The sequence below is a fragment of the Mytilus californianus genome, unplaced genomic scaffold (genome assembly GCF_021869535.1).
Source record: "Mytilus californianus isolate M0D057914Y unplaced genomic scaffold, xbMytCali1.0.p SCAF_7, whole genome shotgun sequence".
In the NCBI taxonomy this organism is placed as follows: Eukaryota; Metazoa; Mollusca; class Bivalvia; order Mytilida; family Mytilidae; genus Mytilus; species Mytilus californianus.
The window spans coordinates 105,393,085-105,416,197 of record NW_026262723.1 but is presented as its reverse complement, the minus strand read 5'-3'; the positions used below and the strand labels follow the sequence as shown (position 1 = coordinate 105,416,197).

Below are 23,113 nucleotides of genomic sequence, written 5' to 3'. Positions count from 1 at the left end.
AATTTCTATTCATATCTATATTTGACAGTTTGTCCACCGATAGACAGTTGTAATCACAGAAAATGTTCGACGTCTAGCGACAATTACTGTTCGTACTGTCAGTATGAAATTGTAGACAAACTGTACTGGAGGGCGTATACAAGGCATTATGACGGACAGATGAAGCAGTGTAAAAGTAAATTTAGATGAAAATATAAGATACACAGTCTACTTCAAACAATAAGAGCTGATGTTTTTAAATTTAAAAAAAAAAGAATAAATTTATAGAAAATTACAATAAAAGTAATATGCGTGCTAAATCTATATTAATTGTCTGTTGTGCTCCTGTTTATTTGGATTCGATCTGCTCTGTAAAGTATATGTTCTAAATTAACTATTCTACCTTTGAAAACATATAAAATAAAAGTTTGAAGGAACGTATTGCTAATATACTTCTGTATTGCAGATTAATGTAACAACAAATAATTAGACAGTTTATGTTTAAGTTTAAAAAGTCTCCTTGCTGCATTAGGCTGTATTATTAAGTTTATGAAGATGCAAGTATTTATTTTTTAATCCACGATGTCTAAAAAGTAGAATCAACCACCTAAAGGTAACACTATAATGCATGCTTTATATATCTTAGATGCCCTTTCCTATATTTTAAAGCTTGAGATTCCCGTTTCTAAACCATAGTCACGAAAACAGACTATTAAAAAATAGATTTCTGTTTTCACTGAAATGAGACAACAGTTAGAAAATACTTTCAAGAATGGTTAACAAACTGTTTATAGAGATATCACCGTTCTTAACAAAAATTGATGAATAAATAATCAAAAGGATATATTATAGGACTGCATGTGCATGTCTTTTAATCAATTTGTTTGGAAATTAAATAAAATAAATGCTGTTTCGCTTCCTTTGATCATTTATATTTGATACTGAAAATAATTTGACTTCACACTTATCATTTCGGTTTTTAAATCCATGACAAGAAATTTACGAAATAATGTAAAAGTTGAATCATTTATCGAAGTGAAGTATAGATGATAACTGACTCCCGTTATTTGAAAAAATTAACAAAAATGTTTTTTTACTCCTTACAAATATGCTTTTTTGAGTTTATTGGAACACAATTTAACATTTATATTATGATTCGTGTAATTTTTCATAGTTTATAATCGACTTATTGTTTTTTTATCGGTACTAGAGGCATGTTCCTGGCGATCTGACAGTACGAGATGTTTCCCAGGACAGTGTACAAATGAAATAGTAGAAACATGTTCTTGTACATCTGGTTTTGGAGGAAGTCAGTGCGACACAAGTATGATATTATTACAATTTCTACCATTTTTATTATATATTGAGACATAGATATTCGATCAATATAATGCAGACATTATATTTTTTTCTATGTTTTAAATGAATTATATTGTATTAAACAATAAGAGATGTGTTTAAGAAACCTCATATAAAATGGAAGATCCCTCTTAAGGCAAATGAAAATGGTATGGAGTGTAGGAACGTATTCCATGATTCACATAATAGATGTAATTTTATCACCAGACAGTAATCATTGCTCCTGTGCTTACATGACATCATTGGCACGGTCCTGTAAACTTATTGTAAATAAAATGTTTAAATAATTCAAAATACTAAGGTTTTTCTATCCCAGACAAAGGTGGGTTAAGACTAACTTACACAACTTTTGGAACTTTTGATTTTCAAAGCTCCTAAACTGCATAAACAATTTCGACCTTGTGATCGTTTTAATTGGAGCGCCACTAATGAGTCTAATGAAGACGGTGATGCGCGTCTGTAATATTATATTATAAGCCTGAAACGTGCATGACCTTTTTATCAGTCGATTCAGAATTATCAGGCACATCAAGGGTAGGGGATGTGATTAGGTTCACAATTTGGTTGAATCAATTGTCCTCGAATCGTCCTAAACTATGATAGATAAGTTTATAAATCATGATTCAACAAAAATACAATAAAAGTTGTCTGTGTCTCAGATTTCGAAGAAGTCGACATTTATCCTCAATACAGAATTGTTAAGGGAAACGTGTCTCTTGATGTTCATTAGTGATTGAATGTATTTAACTCAGTCACGATATTAAAGCTTTCATCATTACATACACCATATTTCCAATCTGTCTCTGAACTACCGCAGACACATTTGGACCGTGTTCACAGGAGTCAAAATATTCAGCTAAAGTAATTACCCCGACAGCCTTTTACATTTTCTAACGTTTTACTATGAAAGAAATAATAATAATACAGTCTTGTCCCCATCTTTCAGAGCACAAGGATTGCCATTCTTTTCAGAGCCTATGGCTACTAGTCAATTTTAATGCTTAAAAATATTAGGTATATTCATTTAATTGGCGAATTATTCAGTACTTTTCTCGCTGTGTTGAAGACCCATTGGTGGCCTTCGGCTGTTTTCTGCTCTTTGGTTGGGTTGTTGTCTCTTTGACACATTCCCCGTTTCCATTCTCAATTTTATTATTAAGGATTTGAATAAAAGTAAATGTTAGGTATACGCCAATGAGACATCATATATAAGACCATAATATGAACTTGCCCTTTAGACGAACACAATACATTTTTAGCGAATAGTTTTACATGTAAAAAATTATATCTGCATTTGCAAATTTTTATGTCTACTTACTTAACTTAATCTTAAACTTTATTCATTTATTATTTTAGCGTAGAAGTTATATTAATTAGAAGTCATACGTTTTTTAATTATGTTTTATTAAATACATAAAACAACAAGCTTGCCCTTCTGGAACAGCTGAGATCACCCCCGCTTTTTGTGGGGTTCGTGTTGCTCAGTCTTTAGTTTTCTATGCTGTGTTTTGTATACTGTTGTTTGTCTTTTGGTCTTTTTCCTTTTTTTTTTTGCCATGGCGTTGCCAGTTTATTTTCGACATATGTTTTTGGTATCTTCGTCTCTTTTTAAGATTATAAAAAGTGAACTTGTTTTTGTAGTAACCGAAAAAACAACGATTCTTTATGCGGAAATAAAACTTCACAACCCGTCACACGAAACTATCACAACACCATTGGATCCTAGTGACACGGGACCACAACCCGTTAGATTTACAAACAAGAACAACCTTAATGCCGCGGAAATTGAATTTCGCGGAAAGTTTTTAGCTTCCGGAACACCACCTCCACACGACACAACTGGCGATACTCACTTTGTGACAGATTTTGACTATGGTATTGTATATGGACAAATGAAACTAGAATATATAATAGGTAAACATAAAACTTTTTGATAATAAAGTTATTCCTGGATAATCTGATTTACATTCTTAAAAGAGCAAGTTCATTGATTTATTGAAGCTTAAAGGTAAGAGAGTACTCATATCAAATAAATATGTCTTGTGTTTTATTATCACTTTATGCGTTATAAATGTTAAAATAAGAAAATCCTTGTCGCAGAAATGAGAAAAATAAACTAAATAAAATGTATTATATAATGAAATTGTTCATGGCAGGAAAGGGGTAACCACTAGTTTCAATTATTTCTTGGAATCAAATTACAGGCTCGACTACCAGTACCAACACATTCAGCTGTCCTGCAACGGAAGATAACCCAATTAAAAAAAATTACATATGTTCAAGAACAAACACCAACGGCAGTGCTGTATCACTTCCGACATTCGGTCACAGTGATAAGTAAGTTATTTTTTCTTTTAAATATTAAGAAAATTGTTACATGATAGTCCACTAAAATACATACAGTGTGTTACACAGTTGGCGTAAATGGTTATCCAACTGCTATATACAGATTAAGACTACAGTTAGACAGTAATGTTAGCTGTACAGGATGAAAAGAAACTAACTTAGATTTAAGTTGCATGCCTTTTCTCAATCTCGGGAATTTTTACTATTTTTGGAACATTTCAAAGAAAAATTTTACAGACATGTTTAGGTATTTTCCGAATATTTTTATTTTGTATTCCGGCTTTTTGTGTTATTTGATATTAGTAATTTGTTTTTGTTTTTGCTTTTTGTTGTTTTGTTTTCGTTCTTTTGATTGACCATTTCGGCTATGCTAACTAATACGTAGGTCTTGTATTTCTGGACATTTTACAGCTTAGAGTTTTTTTTCCAAATCTACAATAGTTTTGGCCAAAAATGCTAAAAACGGGGAAATTGTGAATTGTTGTGTAGATGTATTATACCGACGTTAAGGTTTGTAATAAGGAGCGATCGAGATCCTACAAATCTTAGACGTATCGTTCACGAGAAGAAAGAAAAACACCAAACTAAAATAATACAGAGCACAAAGAAAAATAAAAAGGTAAACATGACTTCAACACAAAGGCAGATATGAGTTGGAAGAAAATATGTCAAAAGGAAAGATGTATAAAACCATTCCGGACAAATTCTTCCCTATAGTTTTTAACTGCATTGCTTTTTAGCTCACCTGGTCCGAAGGGCCAAGTGAGCTTTTCTCATCACTTGGCGTCCGTCGTCCGTCGTCGTCCGTCGTCGTCTGTTAATTTTTACAAAAATCTTCTCCTCTGAAACTACTTGGCCAAATTTTAACCAAACTTAGCCACGATCATTAATGGGGTATCTAGTTTAGAATATGTGTCCGATGACCCGGTCTGCCAACCAAGATGGCCGACATGGCTAAAAATAGAACATAGCGATAAAATGCAAGTTTTATCTATTATTTTAAAAACCGTTACAAATAGAGAAAATCTGACAGGGCAAAAATGTTCAAAATGTTAAGCTCTACCAATTGGTCATATACGTCAAAACTGTCAGATGACTTCTTATAGGAGTTATTGCCCTTAAATGACAAATTTTATCATTTTTTTTTTTCATTTTTGCCTATTATCTTGAAAACTATAATTACAGATAGGGAGAAACTTGAAAGTGCAAAAATGATCAGCAAAACAAGTTCTACAAATAAGTATGCATGGTCGAAACTGTCAGTCAACTCCTTATTAGAGTTATTGCCCTTTGATAACGATTTTTACCAAATTTTTGCCTTTTAGTCTCATATCTTAAAAATTATAATAGATCATAGATAGAAACTTGAATAAGCAAAAATGATCAGCAAGACAAGTTCTACAATTTAGACAATATGTAGGAAATCGTCCGACGACTCCTTATTGGAGTTATTGCCCTTTTTTTGCGTTTTGCCTGATAAGATAAAAGTTATAATAGGTAAATAGACACTTTTAATCACAAAAATAATCAGCAAGGCAAGATCTACTAACAAGTCAAATTTTGCCGATATAGTTAGTAGACTGTCTGTCACACTTTATATAAGTGATCGTCCTTAAATGAGGATTTTTTCACCCTTTTTTGTGTTTTGAGCAAAAACTAAAGAAGATAGAGAGAAGCTAAACAGACTTAATGATCAGAAATGCAAGATCAACAAAACAGAGATTTTTGTTATGAATTATATTCATTGCCTACAATGTCGGAGAGTGTCCTTTGTTGAATATGCACATAGACCAAGGTGAGCAACACAGGCTCTTTAGAGCCTCTAATTTTTTATTATTAGAAAGCTAGAACCTTTGCTTTATTAAAACAAATGAGAAATCGTGCGTGATGAGTCGATTCAAAAGTCTTCGGTATCATAATATGAATTGTGTTCAAAAGTTCCACAAATATTTTATATGTTTTTTAAGCATTGCTGAATTTATAAACTGTAAATTCAGAAATTAGTACGTTCATTTATTATCTATTATTTCGATTTTTGAAGAATGGACATAAATGCGAGATTAATTATTGCAATTTTAGGAAAGGCTGCATACAGATATATGCGTCAGATATCAGAATGCGAGTTTATTTCGATACTCAAACAGTTGCATTATTCTCATTAATAAAAACCTTGCAATAATTTCTGAATTTACAGTATATATTTCTTTTTGTTTTCACTCATTTAGCAATGTTTTCTCTTACAGATTAGTATTTACAATCGATGCTAGAAACGGTGGTTTCCTGAAGTATATTAACAGAGAGACATCATCGACAATTAAATCGTATCTTTCAGGGCAGACTACAACTAAAAGTTACACAGTACAATGGGATTATGTAGTCCCATATTATTCTTGTTTTCAGTTACATGGAACCGGTTGTACTGTATCACCAATAGATATACAAGATGTAACTGATCAGGTAAAAAATTACATGAATTTCTTGTTTGACAGTCTTTACTCGTAAGTTACATAAGTTAATAAAAGTATTAACAAAAATACCGAATGCCAATGTAAATCTAAAAAGGGGGAAAACCTGACAAATTCAAATGTTCGACTGTATCAATCAACGGAACGTATGGAAAATAACTGTCATATTCATGATTTGGTACAAGCATTTTCTGAAGAAAATAGTTTTTGTAGTTGATAGTACATACAGTATAGATAAACATAATTTCATATACACTTTTTCCAATAATTGGGATCCAGCACCCAAAACTCTGTAAACATACATCACAGACACACCTGACTTAAAATTCAAACAACTAAACATACAATTAAATCAGACGTACATCTGGACACACCTGAATTATGAACGACCAAAGCCAAAAACCCGATAGCTGGATGCACAAATACTGAGTCACGTCAATAGTCATACGATCAAAAGGAGCATTATAGTTCAAAGACAAATCAAGGGAAAAAAAGTAAATAAAATGATACACAACATCAGCACCTAGAATCTATAACTCAAGACAATCCTGTATCATTTGTTAAGTAGATACTAAATATCTATCTGTTATGTCTTGGTACTTTCCGATGATTTTTTTTTAGAAAAAAGACGAGACGCTCGTTGACAAAACCCTTGCTCAATATTTGTTTGCCCAGACGCCGATGACATTTTACAAAGTCTGAGTAGCAAGTTCTTGAATATCGTGTGAATTGAGAAATATATACTCCATACGCGGAGTATTTACAAGTATTTGCAATATCACGAATCCTGTTTTAAAGATATCATGCCATTTTTTGCTGAACTTGACATTTGAGAGTATAAATAGAGATTATTCCAAAATGTTTTATTCCAGTTGGTCGGATAGTTAAGCAGCAATTTATGTTTCTTTCTTAAATGATGAACAAGTTATGACTTATTTTTGAATATTTAGCCAATTATGATTATAAAAAAGAAGATGTGGTATGATTGCCAATGAGATTAGTCTAGCTCATAGTAGGAATTTTGCCAACCTTATTCTAGGTATAAGTTAATCCAAGTTAAATGTTTTAAGGGAATCAAGCGGTAGACTTTCCTAAAAATGACACTTTTAAATTGTTCTGTTTTGAATAATTATATTACAAACAATATTTAAAGTAATTATTGACTAAAATTATATATTTTTCAATAACATCATTTATTTTGATTATCTTAAGTGTTTTCAGACCATAGATTTAAAGAATTAGTAAAATTTCTATCTCAAAGTAACACAATATATTTTAGAACATTGTTACGTTTTCTTGGAAACAGTGGAATGATGATTTGGCAGGATTAGATGGATACGAGTATGAAGTTTTTCATTTACAACCTTATGGTGACGTTCTTATGGAAGGAGACAAATTAACTTCGTCCAACAGAACTTTGCCATCTGTATCAGAGGTAAGAATAAAGTTATTTACCTTTAATTGTACTCTATTTTTTCACAATTATGAAATATGGAATCGGTCAAATCGAATTTTTGTATTTTAAGTTACATTCTTTGAAAAATCACCAAATAAATCAAGTAACAGCAATACTTTTGAGAAAATTAAGGCTCAAAGTTGGAAGTTTTGTTTTTTTGGCAAATGAGAAATATTTTTGCCTAATTTGGCACTTTCTTTAACTGATATTTTGGCGATGAAAATCATATTTGTTTTTTGTTTTGAAGCTCTGTAGAATTGACAACTTCATAAAAATACAATCAAATGCGAGTATTGCATTGTCAGATGGATTGAATGAAACAACGCCAATGAAATGTCTACATTCTGCTTAATTTCGTATATCACTTAAAGAACTTCAGCTGAACGCTGTTGTTTGAAGGCTATGGTGGCAAATTGCTGCTACAGCGTTGACATGTCAAATGTATGCCACTTCAGTGGGCGATTACTATGCGAGAGTATCATTAGAGTAATTTTGGAATTACTTTGCACGCCAAGTTTTTGCTTTAGTATAATTTTGTAATAATAGTCAAACCTATAAAAAAATTGTGAATCATATTACTTTCTGTCAAAATATAAATAAACATAAAGCATATGCCGTACAAATACTCATTTCAGAGTGACTTAAATGTGACCACACCAGGAATGTATTCCATTATTCTGACTGCTTTTGATAAAGCCGGGAACTATAAATCTACCAGATCTTTATTTTTCTTTGACGACAATTCATTTGTTGAAATAACATCTGGTACCAGAATGATAGTCACCGAAAGTACTTTGGAAACAGATTATGAATGGGTAACTACGGAATCCAGTTTACTACATGTCACGTGGCCTGGACGATTTATAAATGAAAGACATGATATTTATAAATGGCTGCATAAAATAGAAAGCAATAGTCATGTTGATAATACTTATGATGATAAATTTGGAAGACGAACTGTAGACTGGTTCACAAATATCAAAGGTACAGATAAATTTGTATTTCAGGCTATTATTTTTTTTTTCAAACTAAACAGTAATTCATTTGACAAAAAATATTTCACTCATGCTTAATATATATTTTGATCGTTATTAGACAAATCATATTTTATTTATAAGCTAGTACATGAGTATAGGTAAAAAAAAAAACAGGTAATAAAAAAAAAAAACATATCAATAAAACAAAAATCCCCTCTCCCCAAAAAAGAAAAATATAGAATTTTGTTAAATGGGTTATTAAGTTTCTCATTTAATTTTTATCTGTTTTCTCTAGAATACCAAATAAAACAAAATTAAGTTTTAAAGTTAAGTCTATTTCTTTTTTTCCAAGATCTAGGAGTTAATGTCTTCAGCATTTTATTTTAAATTCATGACCGCTATATACGTTGTTCTTACTACCATGTGAAATTTGAAGAACGTCTGTTCGTTAACAAACTTGTTTGTTTTGTGTAGGTGTCGTCAAATTTGACATCAACTTTACAGTGACTGGACCCGATGTTAAATCGTTCCAAGGTTATACAGATGTACCAGACATCCTACAGGAATCGGAGATTTTGTACGTCACATGGGAAGATGGGCAAAAAATGGACATTAGCGTAAAAGCTACTGACATTATTGGGGAATATACAGAAGATACAATAACAATTTATAAAGACATTTCCAATCCGGAAATAGAAAACCTTTGGTTATCCTATGGCAACAAAACAGAATTATTTGTTCATCGGTTAGAAGACTTATCAACAATGACGTATGTGTTTATTATATATATTTTCTAATTTATCTTTAAAGATCAAATAAAACATTATCTGATTAATATTCTGTAAAACGTAAATGCATAATAGCAAATTGATGATCTTGAAATGATATTAAGCTTTACATTTAACGCTTATGAGAACTTCTTTGTGGAGACTTATAACTGTAAAAATATAACAACAATCATTTTATTTTTGTTAAAGGTTTGAATGGGATACATATGATTATCATAGTGGTATATACAGTGTACACTGGAAGATATATGATAATTACACGGGATCTGACGTACTCCATGGAAGTTCGCATGTAACGGCACAAGGAGATGCTTCCGTAATATCAATAAGTCATCTTATTTCCAGATTTAATCATTCTTATATGTCTTTGCTGGATAATAATGCACATATAATAATGTTTTGCAATGAAACATTAACATATTCTTGTCTTTTGGAAAATGACCAGCAATGAAATATTCATGAAAAAAAGAAAGTACATCAGAAAAATGACGGGTTAATACATACATCAATACGAGAAATTTTTTAATGTAGATGCAACAATATTAAGACTTCACCTAGGAATTGGTGAACATCGGATATTGAATATCTGAATAAAAACTATGTTAACGACTTTAGTGTGTATAAGGTTAATTTCTTGAAAATGTCACCAGGTATACTCGGAGTGAAAAGGAGTTGGTTCACTAATGGTCCATATTGGCCCTAAAATTCCGTGAAATTTAATTTTAGTAATAAAAATAAAAATTTGATGCCAAAATAGGTAAACATATCTGACAAATAATTGTGTACCCTTATGAAGAAAATCATAATTTTGGATAGTTGTTTCCATAAATTTTAATGGTTTTTACTTTAAACGACATTGGCCACATGCAAAGACCACCATGACCCACAGTAATTTTTTATAACAATTTTACTTTGGTCGAAGGGTGTGGCCAATTTTTCTCAGAAGAAGAAGACCTTACTAATTCATAAAATCTGGCAATTTGCATTTGAACTTGTAAAATATCATACTTTTGAAACTGTCAACACTTTTAAAACGAATAACAGATAACAAAAGTGTTGATTTTATTTAAATATGCATATTTAAGATCGTAAATATACGTTTTTACATATGGTCAAAGTTTGATTTTAAGGCCAATTTATTTCGTTCATTGCCATACTTTTTTTTTTAGCAAAATTAAATACATATAATATAAACTTGACGTGAAGCAACTTATACCGTATCAGTGTATATATCAGCCAAATTCTAAAATGTGTTATTCTCACAACAGTAACTGCAAGCCTGACGCTTGAGTGTAAACATTTTTTCACTAGGAAAATACAATTCTTTGAAAATAGGGTAGTCTTTGATACTTTATTCTTTTAAAGTTTGAATTGAGTGATGTTTGCTCCTCTTCTAGTATACTATAACTGAAAAATCGAGAATATAGTAAGGGGAAGTCCTCCAAACACTATACAGATATCAATATATTGAGTGACACAAAACCCGGTTAAAACAACATGAATGCAGTTACTCGTCATGAAATTCCCTCGGGCAAAATTGTCCTTCACAGATTTTTTGTATTCTGTTGGTTTTTTATTGTTTTGAAACCATACTTTATTTTGTCATAAACTGAAACCGGCGAAAAACAAACAAAAAGTCCTTAGTTAAAATAGTATAATTAAATTCATCTAAATATGTCTTCCAGCAATCACATTGATATTTATTTGTCATATTTGTCAACAAAAATATGACACACTGGAAATAATGGTTAATTATAATCGTCATGATTTTTTTCAGAATATGACTTCTTGTGAAGACAAATATCAGAACTCTCCTCGTGGACCCGATTGTTATTGTACCATATATCATGGATGTTACCACCGACATTTTCATGTTAAGCCGGAAATAGTAAACGGAGCTGGTTTAACTCCCGGGAAAGATAAGGGTGTTCATGACTCTGACTATTTCATAGAAATTACAGTTGTCAATAAAGCCATGCTTACATCAGTTCTAACGAAAAAGGTAAAGTAAACATCTAAACCAATCTTATAAAATAAATCAACCACGATTACACAGTGTTCTTCATACGTAATTGATACTCTATAAAGATTAAGAGAGGGACAGTCAAACTCATAGATAGAAAACAAACTGACAACGCCATGGCCAAAAATAAAAAGACAAACAGACAAATAATAGTACAGATGACACAACATAGAAAACTAGAGACTAAGCAACACGAACCCCACCAAGAGGCTACATTTTAAACAGCACAAACCATCTGGAACATACATTGCAATATTTCAAAACAAAAAAGAAAAAAGAAAGACTATGAAAAAGACAGGGGTTAATATGTTAATATGTAATCACATCGCGAAAAATAGGGAGCCGTACCTTCCGACAATAATATAGCCTTATTGCCGAACTTGTCTGTACAATTCTAGGACAAATATAAAATACTTCAAAGTATGTTAGACCTGAATTACAAATGGTTAAGAATAGTTTTCATTGTCTGCACAATTGCGCTTCCTTTAATGGTATTGGTGTTTCGTCTTCTTCGTCGTCCGTCTGAAACCAGAATATTTGTTTCCATTAACTGCCTTTAATTTGACATATCCTAATCAATGTTTTATGTTATTGCAGATAACTATTGACATAAGCCCACCACAAACAGGGACAGTTCATGATGGATTGCAAGGTAGTCCGGAAGTTGATTATCAACAGGAATTATACCTGAACTTCTATTGGGATGGGTTCTTTGATCCAGAGAGTGGAGTCAAATATTACAAATATATCGTATCTGATCATTGTTGGTCAAAAGAAGTCTTATTTGCCAGCAATGAGGTAAACATATTAATAATGCTTGTTTCAAATTTGGTAGATAAACAAGTAAGAATGTCACATATCTCTTCTCATTATTGTATCTATTAAACAAAAAGAAAAGTAAAATGACAAAAAACTCCAAGGACAATTCAAAACGAAAAGTCCCTTATCAAATGGCAAAATCAAAATCTCAAACACATCAAACGAATGGAAAACAACTGTCATACTCCTGACTTGGTACAGGCATTTCCTCATATAGAAAATGGCGTATACTAAGTTACGAACATATCGCATATAAAAGAATTTTCAATAAAACACGGACATGCGTAACTTTATAAACGAACCTTGTGAGACATGTGATTGCCAACCTATGGATTTTGTGAAATACGTCGTCCAACTTTTAACTAATTATGCCAAGACGCTTAAAACCATACATTACAATTTTTGTCAATGTAAAGTAATTTTCAGGTGATAAAAAATTATAGAAATCATATATTTATGTTTATTACGTGGTTTTCTTGATCCCACTCTAAATGTTTACTCCCATAAGATCACGTATGTATATGTTACAGGCATTTTCTAAACGCTGAAAATTTACGACATTTCTTAAAATGCCTGTCAGATACAAACAGTTGATAAATTGGTATTTTTGCAGGTATTTAATTTGTATTTAAGGCATTTCACAAATGCCTCAAATTATTACACGATATGAAATGCTATACAATAGTCATATTTAAGTTTTAAGGTTTTAGGTCTGGATCTCTAAGCTTGACAACATATAATTTCTTTTTTCTTTTTCATTTCATTTCATTGAATGACAGGTGTTCTATTTCTATTGGTTTTTATAGGGGATAGAGACATATAAAACAATTACAAATTACATCGCCAGAAAAGAGGGAAAATATTATATGACAGTTATAGCCATCAACAGTGCGAATGAAGCATCAGATTCTATTTGTTCTGATGGTGTTACAATAATGACAGACAAACCAGGTGCCACAAATTTTGTTTTAGATGGGGCTAGTATAGGTCCTTTACTTGTCAAAGACACCAGCAATACACTGTGGATTATTGGAAAACATCTTTCCAGGATTGTTGTGAATGATACTTCTCTTTGCAGGTATGCTAGTAATGTACCAGCGATTTGTTCCAGATGAGTTTTGTTGTAAATTGACGATATTTCTATATTTGTAGCCAGAAACTCATAATTTTTTATACCCTAAAAATTAATTAGAAATACCAGGCATATAAATATACAACAGAGTAATCAGTGGCGCTCGTATCAAAATAGTTGGAAGCCCAAATAAAATACGAATTTGAAGAATTGAAAATTAAAAAATCGGAAAGTTGTGCAAAATACGTCTAAGGCAGTCTTTGTCTGGGGTAGAAATACATAAGTGTTTTCGAGTAATTTAAAATTCTATAACCTATAACCTCAAAATTTACTGAAAATGAACGTGTTATTGATATTTCATTACACCACAAAAGTGCTGACTACTAGGCTGGTGTCCATCAGTAGGGCAGTGACTATAGGCTTATAATTTGCAACTCCAGACGTGCTTTTTGTGTACACAAGACTCATCAGTTGCGCTTGAATCAAAACAGCTTGGAGGCAAAATCAAATACGAAGTAGAAGAGATTTTTTACTAGAAAATTCGGAAAAGTTGTGTCAAATACGGCTTAGGCCATGTATGCCTAGGAGAAAAAACCTAAGAGTGAAAATGTATTATAATTACAATAACTGTACCAATTTTGCCGCATAATAATATCTCTTTAGTGATACATAATCACAAAAAACAGGAAGATGCAATACATAAAACTAACTATTAAGAGTTGATAAAACCAAAAAAGCCAAAACGAAATTGACATGGAATGAAAACATTTTATATTTGGCATGATGATAATTAATGAACTTTAATATTTGAATTTTTAGAACCATTTTAAACCAATGCATTTGTTTTAAGCCACATCACTTCACTAACTGAGGATGTTCAATTGTTACCAGAAGCAGATGAGATAGATATAGATTGTTCAAACTTACCGTCAGTATCTTCAACGTTTATATCAGTTCTACCAAGAACATCACAGGTGAGTATTTTTTTTTATAAACTATTCAAAAATGTTTTTATTGCAACAAAGGATGATTTAAAAATATACACATGGAAAACCTCTATAAATTCTTTTCAATACTGTTATATATTCCAGGGTTGTACAGAATGAGAATAAAATTCACTATTCTTAATTGTGCTTCACAGACATTTGCATATTATATTTTAGGCGTTTTACTCAAATAACATTATTTATTTCGTGCACTAAAGCGCTTTCTAAATAAGACTTCATCAGAAACGCTCAAACCAAAACATTTGAAAGCCAAGGATGTAGAAATAAAATTGAGAATGGAAATGGGGAATGTGTCAAAGAGACAACAACCCGACCATAGAGCAGACAACAGCCAAAAGTCCACCAATGGGTCTTCAATGCAGCGAGAAACTCCCGCACCCGGAGGCGTACTTCAGCTGGCCCTTAAACAAATATGTATACTAGTTCAGTGATAATAAACGTCATACTAAACTCCAAATTATACACAAGAAACTAAAATTAAAAATGATACAAGACTAACAAAGGCCAGAGGCTCCTGACTTGGGACAGGCGCAAAAATGCGGCGGGGTTAAACATGTTTTTTGAGATCTCAACCCTCCCCCTATACCTCTAGCCAATGTAGAAAAAACAAACGTACAACAGTACGCACAGTAAAACTCAGTTTAAGAGAAGTCCGAGTCCGATGTCAGAATAGGAAACAAACGAAAATAAACAAAATGACAATAATACATAAATAACAACAGACTACTAGCAGTTACTGACATGCCAGCTCCAGACCTTAATTAAACTGATTGAAAGATTATGTCTTCATCATATGAATATCAGGCACAATCCCTCCTGTTAGGGGTTTAGTATTTTACCGTCATAAAATATATGAGAAGAACATAACCCGTGTCATGCCAACAACTGGTTTTAGAATAAATATGTTTAATTCCAATGCAAAGACGCTATATTAAGTAAATCAATATTAAAGCCAAAATATGTAATCTTTAATGACCTGACAACAGTATCGTAACTATATCCCTTCTTAATAAGTCGTTTAAAGGTTTTGTTAGCTTTTGAGGTGAATACTGACATTTTTGTGCTTTGTAAAGAATATTACCATAAAAGATTGGATGTGAAATACCCTATTCTCGGTATTTTGTACATCCAACATTCATGTATTTAATTTTGATGTTTTCGTTATAGTTTCGGTTGAATAATGTGTTATGTCGTATCGTTTGTTGTCCAAATAATTATAAAATTGCCTTTCAATACCATCATTGTCATATTCAGGAATTTGAATTTGCATTGCTGTGCGGCGTGGATCGGTGTTTTGTACATCCAACATTAATGGATTTTTTTTTAGGTTTCTGTTATGTATTATCGTTTGTAGTCCAAATAATTATAAAATTGCCTTTCCATACCATCATTGTCATGAAAATTGTTAGAACGAATATAGTGAAAATAATTGTATAAAATTCGAGATTGCATGTTAGTTACGTAAGCGCGTCACTGTTTTTGATATCCTGTGGTGTTTTTCGGCAGTTGCTATCAAATAGTTCGTTTCTATGTGTGTTGGCGTTTGTTTTTTTTTTTGTTGCACTTTGGTGTTCCTGATATTCCTTTGTTTTCCTCTTATAGTTTATGTGTTTCCCTCGGTTTTGGTTTGTAACCCCGATTTGTTTTATCTCAATCGATTTGTGACTTTTGAACACCGGTATACTACTGTTGCCTTTATGTATAGCTATATGACCAAGAAGGGTTGAAAACAGCCAAATTCAAATAATGTTGACTTTGCCACTGGGAGTTACTAGATATGAATAAAATGAGAAGGTTGGGTGTGCGCTTAGTCAATACTTAAAAAAAATAGTGAATAAATGTAAAAACTGTCCATACACACGAATGAAATATTTGATAAGTTTACTTGGTAATTGATAATACTATCTGAAAGGGAAAAATTATTTGTTGATTTAGATCTTACTTGCGACTTTTCTTATAATAACCGGGATGGTATGAATACAGAACGATGTTAAATCCTATTTGTTGACAGCGTATGCATTTTTGTTCATGGTTCAAAAGTGACATTTAATAAGGGACTTTCCTTTGTGAATTTTCCTTGAAGTTCGGTATTTTTGATATTTTACTTTTTAATAGTGAGTGTATTGACCATGAACATGAGAAAAATAACAACGTTAACAATGTCAATGATTTAACCTGTAATTGTTTACACCTCACCATTCCGGAGCACTTGATATCACACACGGTTAAACAATGGGGTTCGTGTTGATAATTTTTGTTAGATATTTTATGTTGCGTAGAATATACTGTTGTTTTTTTGTTTTTTTTTTTGAGAGAGATACCAGTAGAATCAGTGTGGTTTGACATACCATATTTGACTCATTAGCCATCAAACAAAACTTTAATGTATTTTGTGTTTGTAATCATTTATCATTAAGATATCTTAATTAATATTTTAAGTTAAGCATGAAATGGGATTCAAATATGGACGATATATTTGTTCACGACTACCATATAGGACTATCATCTACAAAAAACAATCCTGCTCCAGATATTTTACCGTTCCGCTCAACCAAACACCACAAACATTTCAGACTTAATTATCCGGACCTTTCTGAAGGGATATTGTTTTACATCATCATAAAATCTACCAGTAAAGCCAATGTTGATGGTATTCAGGTAAATATATTATATTGATTTAGGAATGTTTACTTTTTAAACATAATTGATTTTTACCGATATGACTATTCTTGTATGAACATTTAGTTGTGTATTTGCTCGGTGAAGAATTTCTAATCGAGTACTCGTCGGTTTTATCCAGCAATACTCGAACACTTGCTCGAAAAAATATCTACAAAATAGTAACACAATTTCACACATTCTACGTATTGTGGTTCGTCGTCTTATGAACGCTTCTTTCTTTTACAGAATTATCTGAAACTAGATACAAGTCGCAAACATTATATACTGTAATCAATAGCTCATTTAATACGTTCAGTAATTAAGTAAACAATAAGATTATCAACAATCAAATAAACACACATTCAATATAAATGTTTACATCGTAAAACCAGATGAAACATCAGTTACATTTTTTAATCGTTAATACAACACATATAAAGGTGTGTTTATTAGAAGTCACTGATGTATTTAAAATTCCATTTTATGAAAGGAAAGGGACAATCTCCTAGCAAGAAACCTATTGGTTGAGTATAATTTGGGAACTTGGTACTCAGTACTACCGAGCGATAGTCTTTGAGATACCTTGTATTTTCATATTTTTTCTTTCCCAAATTTTGGTACTCAGGTTACCTAATAAGAATGACCCAAAAAACTTTCATTACATATCGCAGAATAAGGACTGGGGATTTTTGACTAGGATGTTTATGACTTTGCGCAGAAATGTGGTGATATAATTAACATGTGTACAAATATCTCATGAAATACGAACATGTTGCATATACACGCAGGAAAACATCATATCGTATTTCAAGACCATACAAAATTGGTCATCAGTATTCTACGAACTTCCTATATATATATGTTAAGGGTACAACATTGTTTTTAATTTAGAAACAAAATCTTTCTTATAATTCTGAATAACTTTGCCTTTTTTGATTGGTCTAGAGTTATGGTCCTGTTGTAATAGACGTTACAGCTCCAGTTTTTACTGGTTCACACATTGATATGGAGTTCAAAGAGGGAACACTTATTGCTAATTGGTCCAGGGCAGCATTTACGGATGAAGAGGATCCTCATCCTCTTAAATATCAGTTTGCATTAGGTTTGTTCGAAAAATTAAAGCAGTATTTTTGTTGTAAACATATTTGTAATAAAAGTCAAATGGATCCTATAACCACCATGTTACTTGCAATTCCTAGAAATTTCCTGAAATATTACATATGTTATATGCTGATGGTGATATAGGCCTTTAGAAAAAGGAGGCAGAAATTACAAATGAGAAATTCAAATCTGAAGTGAAAATGACAACGCCATGGCAAAAAAAACGACGAAAAAACAGTTTATATATCACAACAGTAAAACTAAAGACTAAGCAACAGGAGCCCACCAAAACTCGGACTGTTCTCAGATGCCCTGGAACTACTCCCATAGAGTATATTGATATGTTATGTCAAGTGATTAGGTATTATGCAATAGCGGTTTGAAAATTGACTCTTATATAACCCCAAAAACATTACCAAATTCGTAAATGATCGGTCTTAAAAATTTTCTATCTTGACCCAATATGAAATTTTGAAACACGACTTTGCATCTTTTTAAACCAGTCAATATATATATGACCGTCAAAAGAAATGTCACAGTGTATCTCAACATACAGTATCAAATGAATAACAGTTTGTATACAGAATTTGAAGGCTCATCAACAATTTCCTTTCTATTTATGTACCCCATTCTTTATCGTATCAGCCTTGAATGCAGTTCAATTCCAAATTCACTGCTAGTACTTGATTTTTCGGAAAATTGTAGAAATAAGAGAATTTCAGGATTTCGACATGTGTATGTTTTATTTAATTACTTGTTGAACTTATTATTTTACATCACGTTTAAGTAATTTGCTTTTTTTTCAATCTACCCGTTGGCCTCGGTGATAAAGAGTCAGAGTTATAAATATGTACGTCAGACGTGTATTTCGTCTACACAAGAATCATCAGTGCAATCAAATTAAAAATTAAAACAGTAAGAAGGCAAAATCAAATAAAAAGTTCCGTCCTCTATTTCCCCGAATGTAACCTATTAAATTAGACTTATCACCGGGTTTGTACTAAAATGAGCAGGATTTGCTTACCCTTCAGAAGCACGTATGATCAACGAGGGTTTTTTGTTGGGTTCGTGTTGCTCATTCTTTAGTTTTATACATAACGTTTTGTATACTGTTGTTTGTCTTTGATCTGGTCTGTTTTTTTGCCATGGCGTTGTCAGTTTATTTTCGACCTATGAGTTTGAATATCCCTTTGGTATCTTTCGGCTCTCTTTTTCAAGAGCTTTTAACACCGATAAATGATTAAAGTAAATTTTAGAGCATGACTTGAATAGCTCGCAACATTAATGTCTTCACTAAATTGCAGGCCATGTTTGAATTTAAATGTTTCCCCAAATACCGTTCCATAGTCAATGAAATATTATAAGCACAATTCTAATATCGAAGAAAATTTACATCAACATAAGATACCTATCTGAAGCAAAAACATCTAGTTCTTTTTTGTATTTACTTCATCAGTACTCTAGAAACAAAGCATATTCGCAATCAAGGTTATAATTTGTGGTTATTCTTATTTATTGCATATAGTTCTTTAATACATTTAATGAATATATTTTTGTAAAATAAAAGTATAGAACGTTAATGTTTCTATAGATTGTCGATTATGAAGATCGAAACGAAAATAAAATTCCTGCTTGTTCTTTGAAAATATTACCAGACAATAATGTGCGGATGTTAGACAAGATTTGTTTTGATGTTTGTTGGTGTAAGGAAACTATATAACATTTTTAGCATGAAAGCACCACATTTTAATTTCATAGTGAGTTCGTAGAAATTCACACATTTTGATACAATGGGTTGGTGACCATCGTTCAAAATTGAAAGCTTTGTAACCACACTTCTAGGATTTAAACTACAACATATCTCATTATGTATCATGCAATTACCCATACCATACTTTTGTTAGGTCATGCTGCAGGTGGAACAGATGTTATTTCTTATCGTCCACTACAGTACAATACCAAATGTATTAAGACAGAACCACCTCATTGCACAGCTATTGACACATCGTCACTGGACTGGTCATTACACGGACATCATAATTACTATGTCACCGTTAAAGTTACAAATCTTGCTGAGTTGTCCACTACACAGACATCAGTGGTTTATACACACGACATACAGTTACCGTCTGCTGGGATAGTGTATGACATAAATCCATACAATGTCAATGATAGTTCTTTAAAGGTAATAACTAAATTTGGGTCGATTCCCCTAATGAAGTCGACAAATAGAAACAAACATATATTTCATATTGTTTTCATCAAAATAAGAAATAAAGATGTTCGTTTTTTTTTAAACTTTCTGTTAATGATTGAAAGATGTTTAATGCGATGAGAATACACCAAAACATAAATATTCAATATATAAGTTGGTGAGCTTGTTAAAACATGCTTTACAGACAGTCTACCCTCTCGGTCTTAATGATAATATCATGGGAATTGGTAATATATCAAGAACCGATTCTGTTAACATTTTGGATATAGTTTCTAAAACTGTTCGTAAAAACCGTTCTCATGGTCGTAGAAAAAATCGCAATCAAAGAAAATTTCGGACTAATCATACCAATATTTCGGACCTAATTTCTATTTCAAAAAACAACGGCAGACATTATCTTTTAACAAAGCTCTGTTCATTACCGGTTAATAAGTTAAATAAAATTTTAGAGGATTGCAACACAATTTTATATAGCAGTCCTAAGTATGAAATCGTTCAAATTATAATGGCATATTGTTATTCTAAACTGTTTCCCAAAATTGATCGCCCTGAAGATCATAAAAAACAGTTTATTAAAATAAAGTATGTCAATAAAGGTTTTGATTTTGTAAATATTGCCGGTATTTTTAACGACCATTCTGTTAAAGAACAAATTCCGGGATATTTTGATAATACTGAGCTCCCTCTTATTTGTTATATTTACAAGAAATCTACCCGGAAATTTGTGTTTAATTATAGCCAATTGTGTAAAGATGTTAATATCAGTGAAAATACACCTATTTCATGTAATTGCAGTAATTCCGAATACATTTATGGACCCATTTCCCATGTTATAACAGGAGATCTTAACATCGTTCAAGACCGAGAGTTAAAATCATTCCTCAGTAAAGGACCTAAATATCGTCCCCCGTCAATTATTAATTGGAATGAGTGTCGTAATATCATCCACGACTCACTCCATACTTACTGTTTGAAATGGATAAAACGGGAAAAAGCTGACAAAAAATCTTTGGACTCTTTTTTTAATTCAGTAATGAACATAGTTGATATACGTATTCAACATTTTAAAGAACATTTTACTCTTAACAATAACCACAACAAACCTATTTCTCGTATCAAACATAAACTAAAAGAACTAGCCAAGGAATTTGTTTTGTCCCGGCCGATAAAGCTGCTAATGATATTAATATTGTTTGACGTAAATTTTACATTGAGGTTCTGAAAAAAGAAATCACCAATTCACCAACATTCCAACTGACTCCATTTTCAGAAAACGACATTTGTAACAAACATAAACTTTTAGCTACCGCTTTACAAACAAAACCAAATACAATGAAAGTCCCAACTATGTATTGGCTTCCGAAGCTACACAAAACACCTTACAAATATAGATTCATTTCGTCTTCAAGCAATTGTTCCACTACTAAATTGTCTATTCTTCTTACCAGTACACTTGGTACAATCAAAAACCTGATAATAAATTGTTCAAATAAGGCCTTCGAAAATAGTGGAATTAATTACTTTTGGAGTGTCAAGAACTCGTTGGAAGTACTTGATAAATTACATGCATATATTGGTGATTTTGAATCTGTTCAAAGTTTTGATTTTTCTACCCTATATACCACATTGCCTCACATTCTCATTAAGAAAAAATTCACACACCTAATTAAATGGGCATTTAAAAAGTCAGAATGTGAATATATCTGTTCAAACTCTTTTAGGTCATTTTTTAGTAGCAATAAACAAAAAAACTATGTCAATTGGACATGCTTTGATACTATATATGCCCTTGAATTTTTACTAGATAACATTTTTGTTCGCTTTGGAGATTCCGTATATCGTCAGGTTATCGGAATTCCAATGGGGACTAACTGTGCACCACTTATTGCGGACCTTTTTTTGTATTGCTATGAGTTACAATTTATGACAAAAATCAGCAAAGACCCATCGAAACAACATCTGATACACAAATTTAATAATACTTTTAGATATTTGGATGATATTTTGGCTCTCAATAATGACGACTTCAGTTTGTATACTAAAGAAATTTATCCTGTTGAACTTACTTTAAATAAAGCTAATACTAACAATGACCACTGCCCTTTCCTCGATCTTGATATCTATATCATTAATGGAAAGCTTAATACTAAAATATATGATAAAAGAGATGATTTTTCATTTCCTATCGTTAATTATCCATTTTTAGATGGTGACGTTCCCTTGTCACCATCTTACGGTGTTTATATATCTCAACTTGTACGATTCGCTCGTGTATGTAACAATGTTTTAGATTTTAACGAGAGAAATTTATGTATTACTGAAAAATTATAACACCAGGGTTTTCGATATCACAAACTAGTCAAAACATTTACTAAATTTTATCATCGGTATAAGGACATCATTCGTAAATATAGCTCAACATGCAGACTTATACGTTCAGGTATTTCACATCCAATTTTTTATGGAAATATTCTTTATAAGGCACAAAAATGTCAGTATTCACCTCTGAAGCTAACAAAACCTTTAAATAGACTTATTAAGAAGGGATCTAGTTACGATACTGTTGTCAGGTCATTAAAGATTGCATATTTTGGCGTTAATATTGATTCACTTATAGGGTCTTTGCATCGGCACTAAACACATTTATTTAAAAACCAGTTGTTGGCATGACACGGGTTATGTTCTTCTCATATATGTTATGATGGTATGATACTAAACCCCTAACGGGAAGGATTGTGCCTGATATTCATATGATGAAGACATAATCTTTCAATCAGTTTAATTGAAGTCTAGAGCTGGCATGTCAGTTAACTGCTAGTAGTCTGTTGTTATTTATGTATTATTG

The 23,113-nt window shown here is 31.7% G+C and overlaps 1 protein-coding gene across 1 annotated transcript in view; it reads left to right on the top strand.

The window, feature by feature from the left end:
* The window catches only part of LOC127709343 (uncharacterized), an 82,738-nt gene that overhangs the window by 33,850 nt on the left and 25,775 nt on the right, over positions 1-23,113 (top strand). Inside the window, exons 6-21 of the mRNA XM_052214816.1 lie at positions 29-175; positions 1,190-1,303; positions 2,980-3,252; positions 3,543-3,675; positions 5,928-6,141; positions 7,429-7,584; positions 8,241-8,589; positions 9,057-9,351; positions 9,560-9,686; positions 11,148-11,372; positions 11,991-12,191; positions 13,019-13,290; positions 14,135-14,258; positions 16,731-16,949; positions 17,898-18,054; positions 19,958-20,238. Of these exons, the coding sequence (XP_052070776.1) occupies positions 29-175; positions 1,190-1,303; positions 2,980-3,252; positions 3,543-3,675; positions 5,928-6,141; positions 7,429-7,584; positions 8,241-8,589; positions 9,057-9,351; positions 9,560-9,686; positions 11,148-11,372; positions 11,991-12,191; positions 13,019-13,290; positions 14,135-14,258; positions 16,731-16,949; positions 17,898-18,054; positions 19,958-20,238 (3,287 nt within the window). The remainder of the gene's footprint in view (positions 1-28; positions 176-1,189; positions 1,304-2,979; positions 3,253-3,542; positions 3,676-5,927; positions 6,142-7,428; positions 7,585-8,240; positions 8,590-9,056; positions 9,352-9,559; positions 9,687-11,147; positions 11,373-11,990; positions 12,192-13,018; positions 13,291-14,134; positions 14,259-16,730; positions 16,950-17,897; positions 18,055-19,957; positions 20,239-23,113) is intronic.